General features: G+C 35.2%; 1 protein-coding gene and 2 long non-coding RNA genes across 21 annotated transcripts in view; 1 reads left to right on the plus strand and 2 right to left on the minus strand.

The window, feature by feature from the left end:
• Positions 1-2,577, plus strand: part of LOC310892627 — a 16,114-nt gene extending 13,537 nt beyond the window's left edge. For all 4 annotated transcript variants that reach the window (XR_014578260.1, XR_014578261.1, XR_014578262.1 and 1 more), the window contains one exon: positions 1-2,577. This exon is cut by the window's left edge. This is a non-coding gene — a long non-coding RNA (uncharacterized lncRNA).
• FOXP2 (forkhead box P2) overlaps positions 1-17,500 on the minus strand; it is a 440,428-nt gene that overhangs the window by 49,883 nt on the left and 373,045 nt on the right. For 8 of the 16 annotated variants that reach the window (XR_014578258.1, XM_083820636.1, XM_083820637.1 and 5 more), the window contains 6 exons: positions 14,089-14,226; positions 13,072-13,122; positions 12,724-12,939; positions 11,060-11,228; positions 4,316-4,529; positions 2,588-2,692 (listed from right to left, as the gene is read on the minus strand). Coding sequence is in view for 15 of the 16 variants with exons in the window: in XM_083820636.1 (XP_083676762.1) it covers positions 2,588-2,692; positions 4,316-4,529; positions 11,060-11,228; positions 12,724-12,939; positions 13,072-13,122; positions 14,089-14,226 (893 nt within the window). In the remaining variant the exon portion in view is untranslated. The remainder of the gene's footprint in view (positions 1-2,587; positions 2,693-4,315; positions 4,530-11,059; positions 11,229-12,723; positions 12,940-13,071; positions 13,123-14,088; positions 14,227-17,500) is intronic. The other 8 variants (XM_083820641.1, XM_083820634.1, XM_083820640.1 and 5 more) reach the window with 7 other exon arrangements.
• LOC310892628 overlaps positions 16,710-17,500 on the minus strand; it is an 18,968-nt gene continuing 18,177 nt past the window's right edge. Inside the window, exon 2 of the long non-coding RNA XR_014578264.1 lies at positions 16,710-17,500. This exon is cut by the window's right edge and continues 10,959 nt beyond it. This is a non-coding gene — a long non-coding RNA (uncharacterized lncRNA).

A 17,500-nucleotide genomic window follows, 5' to 3' on the forward strand; every position in this document is an offset into this window, starting at 1 on the left:
CTCCATAAAATATAAACTGTAGTTTTGTGTTTAGAATTGAAGGATATCAAAGGAAAGATACAGGATTAGGTTTTTCTGCATGTACAGAAATATATTATAGAGATCATCAGCTACACTTTCTTGAAACCAGTGCTTCTGTTTTCAAATACAAATCTAGTCCACAGCACACAGTGTATAACTTAAACTATTCTGCATATCTTAAAAGAATTCTAGATAATTGGAAACTCATTAAATTATCTTTAAAATAAATAAATAAAAGTTCATATTGGACAAACAAAAGTGAAGGTAAAAATACTTTTCATGACTTTAAGACATTTATTCTAAGTTGTCACTTCACCCTAAATCCTTTCCACTGTTATAAATGTGAAGCAAAAACACTGTTCTCTGTCTTAATCTTTCTCCTCAGATGCTCTGGCAAGCCATTTTCTCAGTACAGGAAGTTAGAGTTCACTGCATATACCAGGCACTCTTCAAAGTTGTCATATTATAGAAACACACACTACTAGACTGGTATAGTGTACCTTATTAATATTTCATTTTGGTACAATATACTTGCATTAACTTTTTTAAACTCAGGTATCATATTGTTTCAAGTCAGGGAACCTAAAACATCGTAACAAAGATTAGACTAAGAGCAAAGCCTTGAAAACTACAGCCATTAGTCCTGTCATCCCCTATAAAGTTAATGGGTTGGAAAAATGGTCAATCTTTGGACTAAAAGTTGATATTTAATTGAAAGAAAATGTTTTTTAATTGTAATGGGGATTTTGCATTAGTGTGAACATGAAAAGGTACTAAAGAATGTAATACAAGGTTATACATTGATTTCCATCTTAACACTAATGTAAAATGAAGGAATATTTCTATTTCATAAACAATCTGGCCTATTCAGCATCATGACTTCTTATTTGTTTTAAGGGCATGGAAGACAGAATTGAATGAAAAGAAGAAATAATGTAAGATTCTCAAACATTTTTTTGCTAGTGTGTAGGACAAAAGCCATAACACTGCTGTAAACCCTGATTGACTCTACACCAGAATTATCAAGATGTTACGTGTCGCTTTCACATTTTCCAGGGTTATTTGGTTCACGAAAGCAAGAGCATCTGTAAACCTAGCACTATACTGTGTTAATCAAAATGGTTTTAGTGATCATGTATTATAACAAGAGACCCGACATAATGGATGTGCAAAGTCTGGCCACAGAATTAGCATCACGGTAGCCTAGTGACCATAAACATATTTATAAAATTTAGCTTTTTCTTGAAGGGAGCATGCTTGAGTAAAACTAATTTAAATTCTTAATATTGATAATACTCACAATGATTCATTGAATTTGGGAAGTTTCATTTGCCTTTTAATACTTTTTTAAAAAATCAGTTTCTTTTAAATCCTATACAGTTTTCTCTAATAATTACCCATTATTTTGATGTTCCATTAATGCACTTATAAACAAAAATGTATCAAGAGAGAGAAATACACTAGCTAAGATTTGCAAGTCAGTGTAAGTCATTTTATTTAAAATTGGAAGATAGCATGAGAAATGGATAAAGTATTTAAAATACTTTATGAAAAGTATTTCTTTAATTCTATTACAAAAGTTATTGTGACACTGAGTGCTTATGGTCTACTGTTAAGGTGCTTCTGTTATATACCCTGTAGTCTACCATTTGTAAACACATCTTTTTGATGTTTCTGCCAACATCCTGGCAACAAAGCAGTGCAATTTCAAATGAGCTAATTAACTTAATTGTTGATGAAGCATGAAACAGTTCACTCACCCTGTTAGCTGCACCATGACAACATAAGAGTCTCAGCCCCTGAAGTTACTCATCTATATAAGCCTATCTGTAGCTTTCCATTACGATCTATTGCATGCCAACATGAGTACAGCTCTTCTGACAAAGACCAGTCTATGATGTACATAAGTAGAAAATCAGGGCTGTTTTTGAAAGTTTAAATGAACACACAAGTACTAGCAACTACTTAAAGAGGAAAAAAAAATCCTGAAACCCATTGTAGTTTGAAGCCACAAATGAAAAGCTTTATCACTTATTTTCTAAATGTTCTAGTTTAGAAAATCACTGGCAAACCCAAACACTGCAAGTAAAAACTTTTGACATCATTCTGCAGTTCTGTTTTTTTTCTGTGTATCTCATGCACATACAAAAGGAAAAGCAAAAATAAATTATCAAGTGAGAGTTAAAGGGTCACATTCAGTCCTTTGTGCTTTTTTATTTATACTAAACACATGAATTCCTACTATACACAAAATAGCACAATTTAAAATGTGCTTTTTCATACCTCTACTACCCAATATACCATCTAAAGCATCACTTCAAATTTTCTGAGGCTCCATTTCAGTAAAGGATAATAAGAGGATTAAACAGTGTGCTATTGAAAAGACTGCAAAAATGGTTGACAAAGAAAGAATAACAACTTGACCCTCCACAGATAGCCTGAATCACCCAGTTGCTTGAAATATACAGAAAGAAACTCTGATGTGATTTACAGTAAAAGTTTGTTTGCCATCTTTCTCTTCTCCTTGCCTTAAGCAACCCTGAACCAAGAATAAAAATCAACCTACTTTAAAAATTGTCCAAAATCTTCACAAACGCTTTCACAGCCAGGCCATTTGCAAACTCCATGACCATAGAGAGTATGGGAGGCCCCAGTCTCCTCATGTGACGAGCTGCAGCAAAAGAATAAGGCATCAGATTCATCTCAAAAGCCATAATCGTTGGAGGCTGCTAGCGCCTGTCAGGTTACGATCAGTGACAAACAGGTCAAAACAGGTCAATTTAGCTCAGAGCAGTCAGAAAAATTTAATCGTTCTATTGAATAGTTCAACTGCCAAGGCTAGATGATGTTCCAATTAGAGAAGAAATAGAGCCAAAGATGACTGTTAATAAAGGATGAAAAAATAAGATGACTGTATAATACCATATGCTAATTCTGCCATATGACCTTGGTGTAACATTTACCTATAAATAAAAAATATACTCAGAAGTGATCAATTCTGAAAAGAAACACTGAAGATGGACAGTCAGAATTTATGAATAATGTGAATGCTACTATAAAATACTTGGATTTTCTGCTAAAATGTGTATAAAATTAAATAAATAAATTTTAAAATATTTTTGCTCACAAGTGTTGCTGCCATTAGCTACTTGACTTAAAAAGAAATAAAAATAGCTGTTTTCCATGGAACCTCTTTTTTTTGGAACCTCTGCAACATTTTCATCCATGTGCACTTATCAAAGAAATTCAGGGGACTACCCCATGGAGGTGGGCACCAGCTACAGATCCTGAAGGAAAGAACCAACTTATCTGACATATAACTACACAAGTAATACTAACTGAAAGTATTACTGTAAGGTCTTCAGAGAAGTACCACTTTTTAAAATAATACAAAATAACAACAGAAAAATGTGATCACAATCACAGAAGGACTAGAGATACTTTAATTATTGTCTCCTATTTCAATATTAAATATTAAATATTATTTCATTCAAACAATTTTAATTTTTTGAAAATACAATAATAATTTGGGCTTTGTAGATAGAAATTTAATTTCATGCTATATTGAGATAATCTACATCTGACTATATAAACATATTTACTGATTCTAAGCACTACAGCTAAAGTACTCTTGTACACATGTAATCCATTACTTGAAAATAAAGAACAGTTAAGAATATCTGTCCATGTGTCTGAAAAATTATTTTAACTTCATTCATACAGTTGAATTCTACTGTATAACACTAATGCCACTGAAAATTTGTATGAATTACAGTGAGTTACTCTTGTGCATAGAAGGAAAATTCAGTGGTTTTCTTCACAAGAGACAAACAATATAATAACTGCTTTAATATACTAATTCCTAAAGCACTTTTTACATGAGTCTGTCCAATGAATTGTAGACTTAACAACTATGCATATATACATTTTCTATGAAAACAGCAGGTGATTCAACAGTAAATGCCTGACTGCCGAATGTGTTGATTCAAATATGAATGAAACAATGAACCTACCAAAGTGCCCACAAACACACTATTCTGGGATTTCTAACTGTTACCAAAAGTTCCTTAAGTTCATGTGTAATAAAACTGCTAGTAATTGTAATTGCACCTGCAAAACTAGACATCATTATTGAAAACAATGCCCTGTTGATAAACAGCTTTGAAAAATCTGGTCTCCGTGATCTCTTAAGTAACCTGTATTAAATATTGTGATTTGAAATAATGTGACTCATGATGTTAAACAACAGCTTTACATCAAATGATAAGCACAGTTGAAATCTCATCAGTATTACCTGTCTCGCCTTGCATTTAGAACTGAAGACTGTCCATTCACTATGGAATGATGAGTTATTGGTGGTGATGCTTTGGAAGTGGTGGAGGAGGTAGTAGAGGAGGAATTGTTAGTAGTGAGGTCTAGCCCTCCATGTTTAATGCCATTGTCTTCCATACTGTGAACTCCAGTCACTTCTTTCCATAACTGCTGAATCTCAGCAGGACTTAAGCCAGCTATAAAATGAAAGAGAGCCCCACTAATATAACAAAATAAGAGTTTCAGATAATGAGCTCAGTGTTATTAATGGATTAATGCCAACAATAAAGCTGATGCTGTTTTTCCAGCACAATCAATGGGTAGTAAAACATAAATTCATTTTTCTTCAGTCAGAATCCAGGTAATCTAGCTGTCTTCTCTAGGGTTATAAACAGTCAATTAGATATCACCAATTTTAATAATATTACACTCCTTCTAAAAACACTACTCAAAGATCAAAGAGTGAAAGCTACAAAGAACTTGCAACTACTTCTTAAAATAATAATAATAATAATTTTTAAAAATAAAAAATAATAAAAAACTAAATACATATCCAGGCATGATTTTTGTTGTCTACATAATAAATTTCTTGACGTGCGAACACAACTCAATGCATACAGTTAACTCAGCTTTTAGAATTCTTTCTTATCAAATATCTAATGGAAAATAGAAAAGTATATTACACCAAGGATACAAACATTAATATTCTCTTTAAACACTGAATAAGAATAGGGAGTGGGGGAAGCGGACAGGAGGGAGAAAAATCAAAAGATGAAAATGAAATCTATGAGATTATAACAGGTTTAACATTTGAGCAAGAGGCATTTTAATTAACGACACCTACATATTCATTAGTCCTATATAATATTTACAAAAATGGTTTGATTTAAAAACATGTCTTAAGAGACAATAAACAAAGTGAAGAACAAAACTACTAAAGCACAGAGCTACATACTGGTGATTGCTTCAGCTCTTTGGTGCCATTCAGTGGCAGCAAACAAGAAGAAAGCTAACAAAGGTGGTCCATTTAGAATTCCCTCTGCATAGATGAAACTATGTCTAGGGTAGGCCATCAAATTCCCCCACTGTTTTTTCATCCCACCCTACTGTGGAAAACAAATCAGAGGGCTTGGCTAGGAGACTCCATCTCATCAGTCTCCTGGAGTCACGAGCAGTCATACAAAATTTGAAGACCTTCGCAAGCTTCTCTCCTATATGCACAGTACTGTTCTGGAGTCTGGCCACCAGATCTTTGCATATAGATCAAATTTGCTCCATACTCCAGTTGTAGCCTGGAAACTTGTGGTTTCCATGCTTCATCCCCAGCCACAAATTGCAATGTTTTGTCGAATATACTTATACATCTGCATTAGGGTTGTCTGGCTTGAGTTGAGCACTTTGCATGAAGTCATGGAAACTTCCATTACAATTGTTTCTGCCTGAAGTAAAGATTCCCAAAACACAATAGAATAGCTGTGAGCATTCTCTTATCTCCTCTGTCTTAGATACATACTATCTTATGCATCTAAGGTAGGAAATTAATATATTGAAAGATGAAGAGTTCATCATAACTATATACATTTACTGTCACTGCCAGTCTTCATAAAATTGACGTCTCTGTTTTGAAGAACACTAAATTAAACGTAGAAAAGAATGAGAAGCCCAGAGAGCCTTTTGTGAAAGATCTTGTTTCACATCTAAGTTTCTCAGCTTGACACAGCTTGGGACAGAGGTATCTTAAAATCTAACTTTTTTGTATCTCATCTCAAGAAGTAAAATTAGATAGGACACATTCACAGTATATTTGACTACTTGAATGCAAAGAATTCAAAATGTTGATGTTTTCTGAGTTGAATTTTTGCTCTTACTTTCTGAAATTGCTCAAAATTATTGCCCTTCACAGAAAAGGATTTAAAATTTATCTATTCATTCAAGCTTTTAATCAAGGATAGTTTTTCTTGGTAAGCAAGTTGTATTAGAAAGATTTAAAGATCTTACTTCACTGCTGGTAAAATCTGTTTATTCGATAACATCTTATTTTGAAGATGCAGGAACTCAGACTACTGAAATGGATTCAACAAAAATTATGAAAAATGACAGTAAGTTCCTTAATACTTCTCAATAACTGTCTCACCACTAAGTATACAACGCTATTAAAAAAGAGACTGCTAGTAATTTAAAGACATAATAATTTCTGGAGGTAGTGTGGAAACAAATTGGTTGGAAGATATTCAATTTTATTTAAATTATGGAAGGACCTCCTTTTTAGACTATTATTTTGTGTCTTGCTTCTCTGCCTTAGATGCCAACATCTACTGGCAAACTCTGCTAATAACAAAGTCAAAGAGTTGATTGGAATGTACACCTTAAAACTGGATTTTAAATCACATTTGTACAGCAAAAAGCTAAGATTTAAGGAGGCAAGCAAAGAAGCTAGGCTCTAATTTACTGCATTAGGGAGATGGGTAACTGGAGTGATGGTAATACTAGTAGTAATTGTTTAATGAAAGTAAGTAATTACCACTGTGTTCATGAGGTATGCTCCTACAAATAATCATTTTGCCATGGTAAATAACAGTTACTCACAAATGTAGTCACAAATCAAAATGAAAAGTAATGTATTCATTTAGGTGGAATGATATACATAGTAAATTATTCACTTCAAAGTATTCCCTTCCTCCTGACACTGAAAAAAATAAACTAATTTTGTACTTTAAAAATTTAAACCAAGAATAAACTCATCTTCTTGAATAATCAGAGGGCAAACATATTGTTGGGTCTTGTTACAAGAAAGTTTTCATCACAGATCATCAAACTTTGGGCCCTGCAGGAGCTCAGCAAGAGCCGGTCCAGCAATCTGGGTGAATGAATCCCAGCTGGAAGCAGCTAGAGTAATGTCCTTTCCCATGCAGAGTGGTCTCCTCCTCCTCTTGTGGTGTAAGCTATGGATGGAGCTGTGTTCCCAGGCTGCCTAGCTCAACTTGATTTTTAAAATCAGAAAGGAGTTTCTCTCTGGGCTCAGGCTGGTTAATTTTTACGATGTCTTCAGAGCACCCTGAAAGGTAGCTGCCCTTTAGGATTAAAGGATTAAGGGCAGGCACTTAAAAAGTATAAAGTTAATAAGTGAATTTGCAATTAATTGTAAATTATGGCAATTTTGTAGTTCTTGTGTCTAAAAAAGACCAACTCCCATTTTACAAGAGACCTGTAAAATGGCCGTCAGATTTTCATCTGTATATAAAGGCAGGGTAAGTTTTAAAGTTTCATGGGTTGTGGTAACTCTCAAGCTACCCTCTCCACACTACACTAAAGGAGAAAGGATGAAGCAGAGGATCCAGAGTGGGATAAAAAATAAGAACTATAATGAAAAGAACCAATGCTCATTTGCTATACAGTATTCTAACACCAACAATCCAAGAGATTTTGAGATTAGTTTTATAACTCTTTCACCACTATCTATTCTACTTTTATGTTTGAATAAATACTTAATAAAACAACCACTCCCATGCATCTGCTTTTCATTTTCCTACACAGTCTGATCAAATCTCAGCTTTTTCTTTTTCTTTTTCTTTTTCTTTTTTTTCTTTTTCTTTTTCTTTTTCTTTTTCTTTTTCTTTTTCTTTTTCTTTTTCTTTTTCTTTTTCTTTTTCTTTTTCTTTTTCTTTTTCTTTTTCTTTTTCTTTTTCTTTTTCTTTTTCTTTTTCTTTTTCTTTTTCTTTTTCTTTTTCTTTTTCTTTTTCTTTTTTTTTCTTATTTTATTTTTTTTTATTTTATTTTTATTGTTGTCATTTAGATACCTATGCATTTAGCTAACATTAGTATAATATTACACAGAAGTAACTCATTTTGAGCAAGGGGCTTTGGATATAGGACATTAAAGATCTCACCACAAAATAAAGGCTAAAACGCCTCCTATATTTTATTTTCTATATTTGACCATCAAGTAAATATGGTAAACATTCTTATTCCTGAAAGGCAGAAACTAGACTTGGAGCAAATACTGTTTCTATATGCAAACCTCACAGCTGTATGTGGAAGTTATATCTTCTCATACTAACGAATGCAAAAAAAAAAACAAAAACAAAAACATTCTTTGTCAGTAATAATTTGTGTTTTACAGGACTCTTTATTACCAATAACTTATAAACATGAATCCCCCTGTGCTTCTCTCATTGTTTTAGTCATCCACGTAACTCAGAAATCTAAGTGGGTCCACATAAAAATATGTGTTATACATCTGTAAATCCTTCTCTATAACAATATTATATATCTTGCAGCACAGTGGAAGGAGAAAAATGTGTTTTTACCACATCCAGTGTGAATTGCCTTAAAGAAGTTCTGAAGGTTTAATTTAATATTACCACAGAAAATGTCTGTCATAAAATGTGTTACATTTTTATGAGGAAAAACAAGATTGATCCTCTTACTCTTACGCAAACCCCAAACAAGGGAATCTGTTAAAGTTAGTAAGTAGTATTTGGATATTTTCTGTGTGTAAATCTAAGACTTACAAGAAAGCCTCAACAGAACTGAAATCCATTAATCTTCATTACATTATAAACTGGATTGTGTGCTCTATCTTCCTGTGAAGGATACTATGGGCTATAAGAGAAGCCCACTGAAAGAACTGGGAGCCAGTCACAGCTCTCTATTTGGTTCTCCCTTTGTTTCAGCATGTTGCTGGAAGACATTCCTTCTTACCCTCGTCACTCTTCGTCACTCTAACTCCAGATCCCCTGGCACTTAGTGGCCTTTCTGGAGATGCTGCAAAGCTGTTCTATGTTTTATTTCCTTTGCACATACACACCAGGGCCATTAAAAATCAACGTCCTATAAACTTACTTGTACATTTAAAGGAACCCCCCATGTGCAGTAGATACTAGAACCAGAAGGCAAAATTGGAAGAATGAAATACGTCACTGGAATTCATTACAATTAAAAAAATAACGAGGCAGAAGCAAACAATACATTAATTTACTTTTAAAAGGACAATTCAAATACATTTTAACAGTAACATTTTTAAATTTCTTTACTATTAGTTTTGGCCATGATTTCAATTATACTTAATTCTTTGACTAGAAGAAAGTTCTTAAAAAGAACCGTGTAGTAGTTCTTCTTAAAAAGTACTTAAAAATATATTTATTTTTATATTTTTTTCTACTACAAGTATTAAAAAAATGATTATTTTATATGTTTTTCTACTACAAGTAGATGAATGACTGTTGCATTAAATTAATGAATATCAGCGCAATTGGGTAGGAGTGCTGAGGGAAATCTATGGGGATTGCTTAATGTGAGAGAAAACCTGAGGAATTCCTCTTACAACAGATGGCACAAGAGGAGGTTGCAGAAGGTAAAGCTGTTCAGAGGGAGGATGTGTTTCAATTACTTTTTCCCCGTCTGGCCCAATGTGACTTTGTACAGAAGGAAACCAGCATTAGCAGTCTCACATGTCCAAATTCATGAATCATCTCGCCTCCCCACTGCTATTCCCAAATAATAAGGTGTAGTGTGATAGCTTATTTATGACTCTTTTCTGTTGCTGTAATTTTTATAAATTTAGGTATGCTTGTGTCATAGCATTTTCACACAACGTAATATATGAAATTAACACATTTACCTGTATTCTCTCAGGCCTTTTTTCTGTCCCCCTCCCCTTTTTTTCTTGTTCTACACTTGTCTATATACTATGCTCTAGCTCATCTGATTTCTGAAGCTTCGATCTCATAACAGTTACCTCACGAAGGAACCAGATACCTGCATAAAGGCCAATTAAAAGTAAGGTTCCCTGCTATGAACAAAATCTAAAAAAATGCTCCTTTCAGAACTGCAGTGTCAGAGATGAGAAGATGTAATTTTTATGACAGACATTTAGCTCATCTCTGTATGGTAACACAAACAGAAACACATGCCACATAGTTTACAGAGTCCTTAACATGTGAAATCTCTGGTCTTGTCTTAAAATGTAAGCGCTCTTAATTTCCAAGTTAATTTACTTTTCAAAAGTATGTGCCCTACTTTCTTTCAACCTTGAATGTATTTGTGTCAAGTGTTAGAAAGTTTAAGTTCTCACTGAGAAATCTTGATTGAAGCGACTTTTTTTTTTCTAGAATTCTTAACTGTTATTTGTCAGTAATAATTCATTACTGTTGGATTCACAACTTACAAAAACTGTTGTTATATTTAACATATTTAATAGGAAGGGATAGCAATGACAATGAACTCTAAGGTATGTCCTTAAATTCAATTGTCATCATTTGAAGATTCGAAGTACTTTCCAATACCAAACACTTTTTTTTTTTCTTAGAAAAAGAAAATGTGAGCTTTGGGGTTACTTTAATATCACTGTTCGATACTTTTTATATCTGTTCCCTTATATTAAACGAAATGATAACATTCACACTAAATCAGATTTCAGTAATTCCTCAGAGGAAAGCAACCGTGCTTGAATAGTGTTCCTATTAGAAATTGTTTTCAGAACATAGGGCTAATAAATATGCATCTTATTTCTAAGGAAAAAAAAAAAACACTAAAAAACTGCTTTTTTCCATAAAAGTATGCTGTAAAACTTATCTGCCTCAAGAAAAAATTGTAATATGAATAATAATATTTTAATAATAAAATATGCTTAAGAGTCATAATGGGAAACTGCCGAAGTTCAGATGAAAATGGAATGGTAAAAAAGTTGTGCATTAGAAATTACTCCAATCACATTTTATTGGTATACCTTGTGGCAGAGACTGGACAGGAAGAGCAGACTGGCCAGGTGGGATGGAAATGAGTCCCTGACGCTGAAGGTTCAGCAGATGTTGCTGCTGCTGAAGTTGTTGCATCTGGAGGAGCTGCTGCTGGAAGACAAGCTGCTGGGCTGCCAACTGCTGCTGCTGCTGCTGCTGCTACAAAAAGATGGGGGGAAAAAAACGTAGCAAAGAGTAAAGTGGGCATTGAAGGCTAAAAAGACAAAAATGTAAAATCAACTTCTTTCCCTTTAATCTCAGTTATTGAATAATAATGCTATTTGTAGAATACTCGGACAGTGAAATCATTTGAAATTTTTTATTATATTCATTCAAGCTATTAGGTGTTAGGGAGCATGGCGAGATACACTTAATGACACGCTAAAGAAAAGGGTCAAGAGAAAGTATATAACAGCTGTTTGAAACGCATAAAAAAAAAAAAAAAGTCCAGCTCATGGCAGATGATAACAAATTTATCTATGCTAAAATTGTAACTCTTCACAGCCGTCTGTGATTCGAAGGCACTCTTGTTTTTCCAATTGACTAAGTTTGGTCCGCAGTGGCCCATGAATGTGGTCTCCAGTGATCTATTAGTAAACTGGGATGTAGCCTTCATTTCACTGGCCTGTTAGCTCTCTCTCTTCTCTGGTCGGAATATATTAAAACGAGCACTACATTCAAGGCAAAGAAGTGCCCTATTATGAGTAGAGGTATAAGTTCCAATTTTGTGAGGCATTTCGAGACAAACTGGAGTCTGCAAAGACTCAGGAGGGTATAAGCAGGCAGTCACACTTCAGAGGAAGACAAGCTGCTGTGGAAGACCTTTCTTTTCTAGTTTGGGGAAAAGAGAAACTTCTGATGCGCTCACTGGAAAACAGACTGCATAATGGAGCAAGTCATGTGGATTGCCCAGAGCCTCCGGAGAAATACAGGAGCAATTTCTATTCCGTAGTTGATGGCTGTCTGAAATTCTATTCACAAATCCAAACAGAAACAAAGCCTCAGGAGGTCACGACTGCTTCCTCGACGTTTGCATAATGGGCAGCTTGAAGACAACGTCTAGGATACCTGCTGATCAATTTAACTACTTCAACATGTTTTGTTTGTATTATGTTTATATTTGATGCAGTTTGCTGACAAGTGCAAGCTAGGCCTGAGAAACCAGCTTGTCAGGTTGATTTATGAGCACATCAAACTGTAACTTTCTACTCGCCACTCCGAACCTACAGTAGCAGTTCATTAATCAGGGGCCTGTGACTTTGAAATCTGTGCTCAATCGCTTTTTTTTCAGCCATGGACTAAATTTGCATGCTCTCTGAGCTGTGCCACTGAGAAAAGTAAGACTCCTTCCCCAGCACGGACTGCCTGTGAATACAAGATAATCAGTACAGTGTCCACCACGCCGCTTGTGCTTTGCACACTCGGATTCATTAGCGGACATTAGACGACAGCAGCACTGGACTGCTCAAATCCTATGTCTCAGAGAGGGGAGCAGGAGAATTATACTGGCACTGCTATTAAGCCCTGTAAAAACACAAGAACAAATCTTTGATGGCTGAATTCTTGCTACAGGAAAAGACCTAAACTAGCCTTATTTTTTCCAAGCTTCTGATGGCTCGTACCGGTATGAATCAGCAAGGCTCTTGGCTCCTACCTCTTTTGCTTGCTTTCCTGGGTGCTGCTGCTGCTGCTGTTGTTGCTGCTGCTGCTGCTGCTGTTGCTGTTGCTGCTGCTGCTGTTGCTGCTGCTGTTGCTGCTGTTGTTGTTGCTGTTGCTGCTGCTGTTGCTGCTGCTGCAAAAGCTGAAGATGTAACTGCTCTTGCTGTTTCTTGTAAAACTCTTGTAGTTGTTGCTGAATAAACCATTTTGACTTTAATAAATAAAGGCAAAAGTTTCAAGTATTATAAATCTCCTAAACTCTTCTAGATTGGCATATGGTGGCGTAGCCATTAAGAATCACCTCATAACAAAAAATGTGATTTGAAGAGGCAGATCTACATACATTTTTTTCCAAGGCGGTTCTGAAATTTTCCAATGCAGATTCCAAAATATCCTAAACAGAAGGGCATAGAAAATCTGTATTCTAAAGGGAATGCAAGAGCCAAATTAACTCCTCAAATAGCTATGCCTAAGTTCCTCACATATCCTATATAACAAACCAGAAGCTGTACTCATCCACTTGCAAGAAACCAACAAGTCACTAAGGCCAAACTAAACTGTCTGTTTCTTAGGGAAAAAAGGTAATTAATCTGTCAATCTGTTTAGTGGGATGCCAGATTCACAACTGAAGGTGAATTGCCTGGTATGATCATGATACTAGAAATTAAAGTGTTTAAACATACAATTGTTGAGCTATGACTATCAGATGTGTCATTTTCTGTATGACAAGTAAGCGTCCAAAAATCTACTCTTATGCTGAGGTACTGATCTCTGACACTGCCTTTACTGTAAGAACAGCAAGTCCATGGAGTGTTCACTTAGCCGCCAGATTTTGTGCTAAGAAAACAGCAACCTCCTCCTTCATTTTATCCTTATCTGGGACACATTTTGGAGGTAAAAAACAAACTAAAAAAAACCAAAACTTTTCCTATGATGAAATAAGCTGCTAAGTTCAAATTTCATAACCGCATACCATTCATGTGACTAAAGGGAGCACTACAGTTTTATGAATTTTAAAGCAACAATTATCTACAACTCTATTTGCACTTCCTTTGGCAAGTCTACAATTAAAATGTGCCTAAGCACTTGAAGATTTAAATATCAATTTGTTCGGTATTTGTAATGCATCTGCCACTGCTGCTGCTGCTGCTGTTTTTAATATAATATTAAATGTTTCAAAATTGCAATTTCACACTTCTGCAATTAAAACAAGAAATTTAAAGACTGAGAAGTTTCACATTTATTTCATTCTTTTTGGTATAATAAGCGATGAAATATTACCAACTAAGACGCATAAAATCTGGCTAACAGTTGTGAGAACGCCCTGTGCTAGCAGTCCAAAGCAGGTAACCCACATTACCTGCTGCAACATAACTGCTTGCTGCTGCTGGAGAAGTGCTTGAAGCTGCTGGGGAGACAACACTTGCTGCTGGAGAATCTGCTGCATTTGCTGAGGGGTGATCACCTGGGGAGTCATCATGGCCACTGACACAGGCACCTGCACAGAGAAAGAAAGATATCATCAAACATGTTTTAGTTCACCCGCACCACAGTTGTACATCTTTTTTATTTTGTACCAAAGATGGACCATAATTTTTTACATAATATTTATCACTGTGAAGTTCCAGTTTCAGTCAGAATCTGTTATTTTAAGACCACAGTACTGTGGCACTCTATTTCCAGAGGCATCAGATTCGATCAGACTCAAGCTTTATGTTTTGCATCTCTTATGTATTCCTGCAAGAAATTTAAGCATTGGCTAGTACAAATGTGTATTTAAAAATAAATGATCACATGGCAGGGCTCTCAGCACTTCATAATCAATCATCTTATCAAGTGTCATAATGTTACGAATGGAAAAATCTATTGAGACTGCTTCAAAAGATATGATTAAAACAGACAGAAAAATAAGTATCTTAAAGCAGTAAAACACAATAAAGACACTTAGCTTAGAAAAATATTTGTGCTATACATCATTCAGTGTAAGAAAACCCTTCTTGCTCAGATCGTCTATTAAGGAAGTCTGATTTATATTGGAAAAATAATACTGCGGACTTAGCGGAGTACAGAGCAAAGGACACCACGTCAGTTACCCAGTCTCCGTAAAGAGAGACGTATTTTCAGTGAAAGTCTGGCAACCTTCTCATAAGATTATTACTTTGTCCATGAAACTTTATAAATGTATTTTTGGGTAGGTGTTGTTTTAACCTTGGCTTTATTTTCTGTTTGTCACGCACACAGACGAAGTGTGCACACATGCATAAACACCCACCTAGACACAGGCTCTTAGGAATATAGGCGCAAGTGGCAAAGACACAGCAAGCATTTGTGTGTGAATAAGAGAGGAAAGACCTGTAAAAGAGCCTGAGGTACGTGCCAAGCCGCTGCAGCAGATGCACTGTGTGAAACCACTGCTCAAACTAACCTGTACACAGTCAGACAGCTGCCAGCAGGACAAGATTTTCACCCTTGAAAAAGCAACCACTTGTCTAGCTAAATTCAATTGTTTTTTTTGTGTTTTTTTTTTTTTTTTCTGTATATATTAGAAAGCCAGCGTATAAATCCTGTTTTGTGATGTTTTTGTGGGACATAGCAGACTTCTGTAAATCAGCAAAAATAATGTTATTTTTAATAAAGTAAATCACAAACAATTCTTAACAGGAAATGCTTTTCTAATATTTTTATTACTTGAATCTATCCCAAAAGACTCGGCATCAATGTAACACTCAGAGAAAAAGAAATACAAGTCTTCTGAAATTTACAATTAGAAGAAACTACTTCATCTACTGTTACACAGAATGCTGTTTCACACAATTCACCACATAAATTGATATTTAAAAGCATATATGTAGCTCTTAAAATATTGACTTATTGAGAGTCTGAAAGTAAAAATACCATTAATGAAAAGTCTGCTAATCTTTTGCAAATAATAATTTTAAGAAAAAAAAAAATCTGAAGTCCTTACTCTAAAACACAAGTGCAAGAGAAAAAACAGACTTCCACTCACAATCAAACACTTTGGGGAGGATTCATCTCTCTTAACTTTAACCATCCAGCAGTTAGACATTTAATCTCAGCTATCACTGGAATTTTCTATAGCCAATAGAATAAGAAAATCCTGAGGGAAGTTTATCTGATTTAGTTTTGACTATTTCAGCATGGGATTCATCACTCTCTCAGTGTTCCTGTCTTTCTCCATTGAGTCTAGACTCACTTTGAGAAGGCACCTAATGTTCAGATGGTTAATGTTGGTTGTTACCCTCAGTGACTCCCAGAAGTTCTGTAGTATTGGAAACACCACGTCTCTATGCAATAATACCTTATTCTAAGCCTACCAAATCCTAAGGGCAGGACAAACAAGTTTTTACACTTTGTGATGCATGAGCAAACAGGAAAATTCACTGACTGCAACCAGTGCTCATCTCCCTCCGAAGTCAGTACGATTTTCCTCTGTTTACACAAGATCTGAACTTGCCTTCTAGCAACAGTTTGCCTCAGTCATGCTATTCAACACCCATGTGTGACACAGAAATGAGAATGCAGAGAGGAAGATAAGTGCCTTCCCAACTAAACCATTACCTTTAACCTTTAAACCCTGAAAGATTTTTCCTAACACTCACATGCCTGCTATATAAAATATAGCAAATGGTGAAGGTGTTGCACACTTGTTACTCTACTTCTCCTCCTCCCTCTACATTCGCTCTTTATCCTCCCTGGTTGAAATATTTTCAAACACACAAGTAAAAATTGTGATCCAAACAGAGTGAAAATCAACTTCTCTCTGGAAGCGGCACTGACTTATTTCCATTCAGTGCTAAAGACTGCTGCCAGTACAACACATGCCATGCTCCGTTCCTTAGCCTGAAATACAGATTCCCCTTCACAAGTCCCATTTCTGCTGGGTTTTGTTCTGAACCTCCCTGGCTGTGTACTTGCTCTCGTATCTGGAGACACACCTGATTTGTGGCACACTTTAAGAGCTTTTCTATTCTTTTTTTTTTTTCCAGTGTATATTTCAACAGTCACTTTCAACTGCATAAACTGGAGCAGAGAACTTAATTCACCTATATTTAAGGATGATGGACAAAAGCATGAAAAAAACAGACAGTCATGACCATTAGTAAAAATAAATATTTATATAGATAACATGGCCCTTAACAGAATTACATGTGAGAATCCATGTATATATATCATACTTATTACACAAATCAACTTATTACACAAATATATTTCTCTAATTGCAACTAGGTAATATAAATTAGTACATTTCACAGCCTTCAGGGATATACCAAACTGCATTTTATTTCTTACTGGCACAATATTACGGTGGTACCTAGGTCTGAAGAATATCAGAAAGGTGCTATGTTATGGCCAATTACATGCATTAATAATTTTTGTTTTACTGTCTGTATTTTTCAAGTTTTCTGTTCTGATTTCATAAAATTGTAGCAAAGAGGAAAATTCTGATTCCTTCTCATAGGAATCTCTCAATGCATCCAAAGCCAGTTCAGGCAGAGGGCAGTAGAGGGACCCAGTGAAAAGATTTGATCGGGTGCAGTATTGGTTTATTTCAGTGGGCCACAACCCCCCAGAAATTTCTCAAACAGACATCTCACACAAAAAATGAAGAGACAAAGTGTAATATGTGGTTTGTAACTGCAACCCATTTGTCACTAGATGTCCTCAAAGAACTCAAACTCCGAAGTCTGTCATGAAGATGATCACATACAACAACCCTACGAAATGCCACGGCTCTGACAGCCTCAGAAGAA

Source organism: Anser anser (genome assembly GCF_964211835.1).
Source record: "Anser anser genome assembly, chromosome: 1".
In the NCBI taxonomy this organism is placed as follows: Eukaryota; Metazoa; Chordata; class Aves; order Anseriformes; family Anatidae; genus Anser; species Anser anser.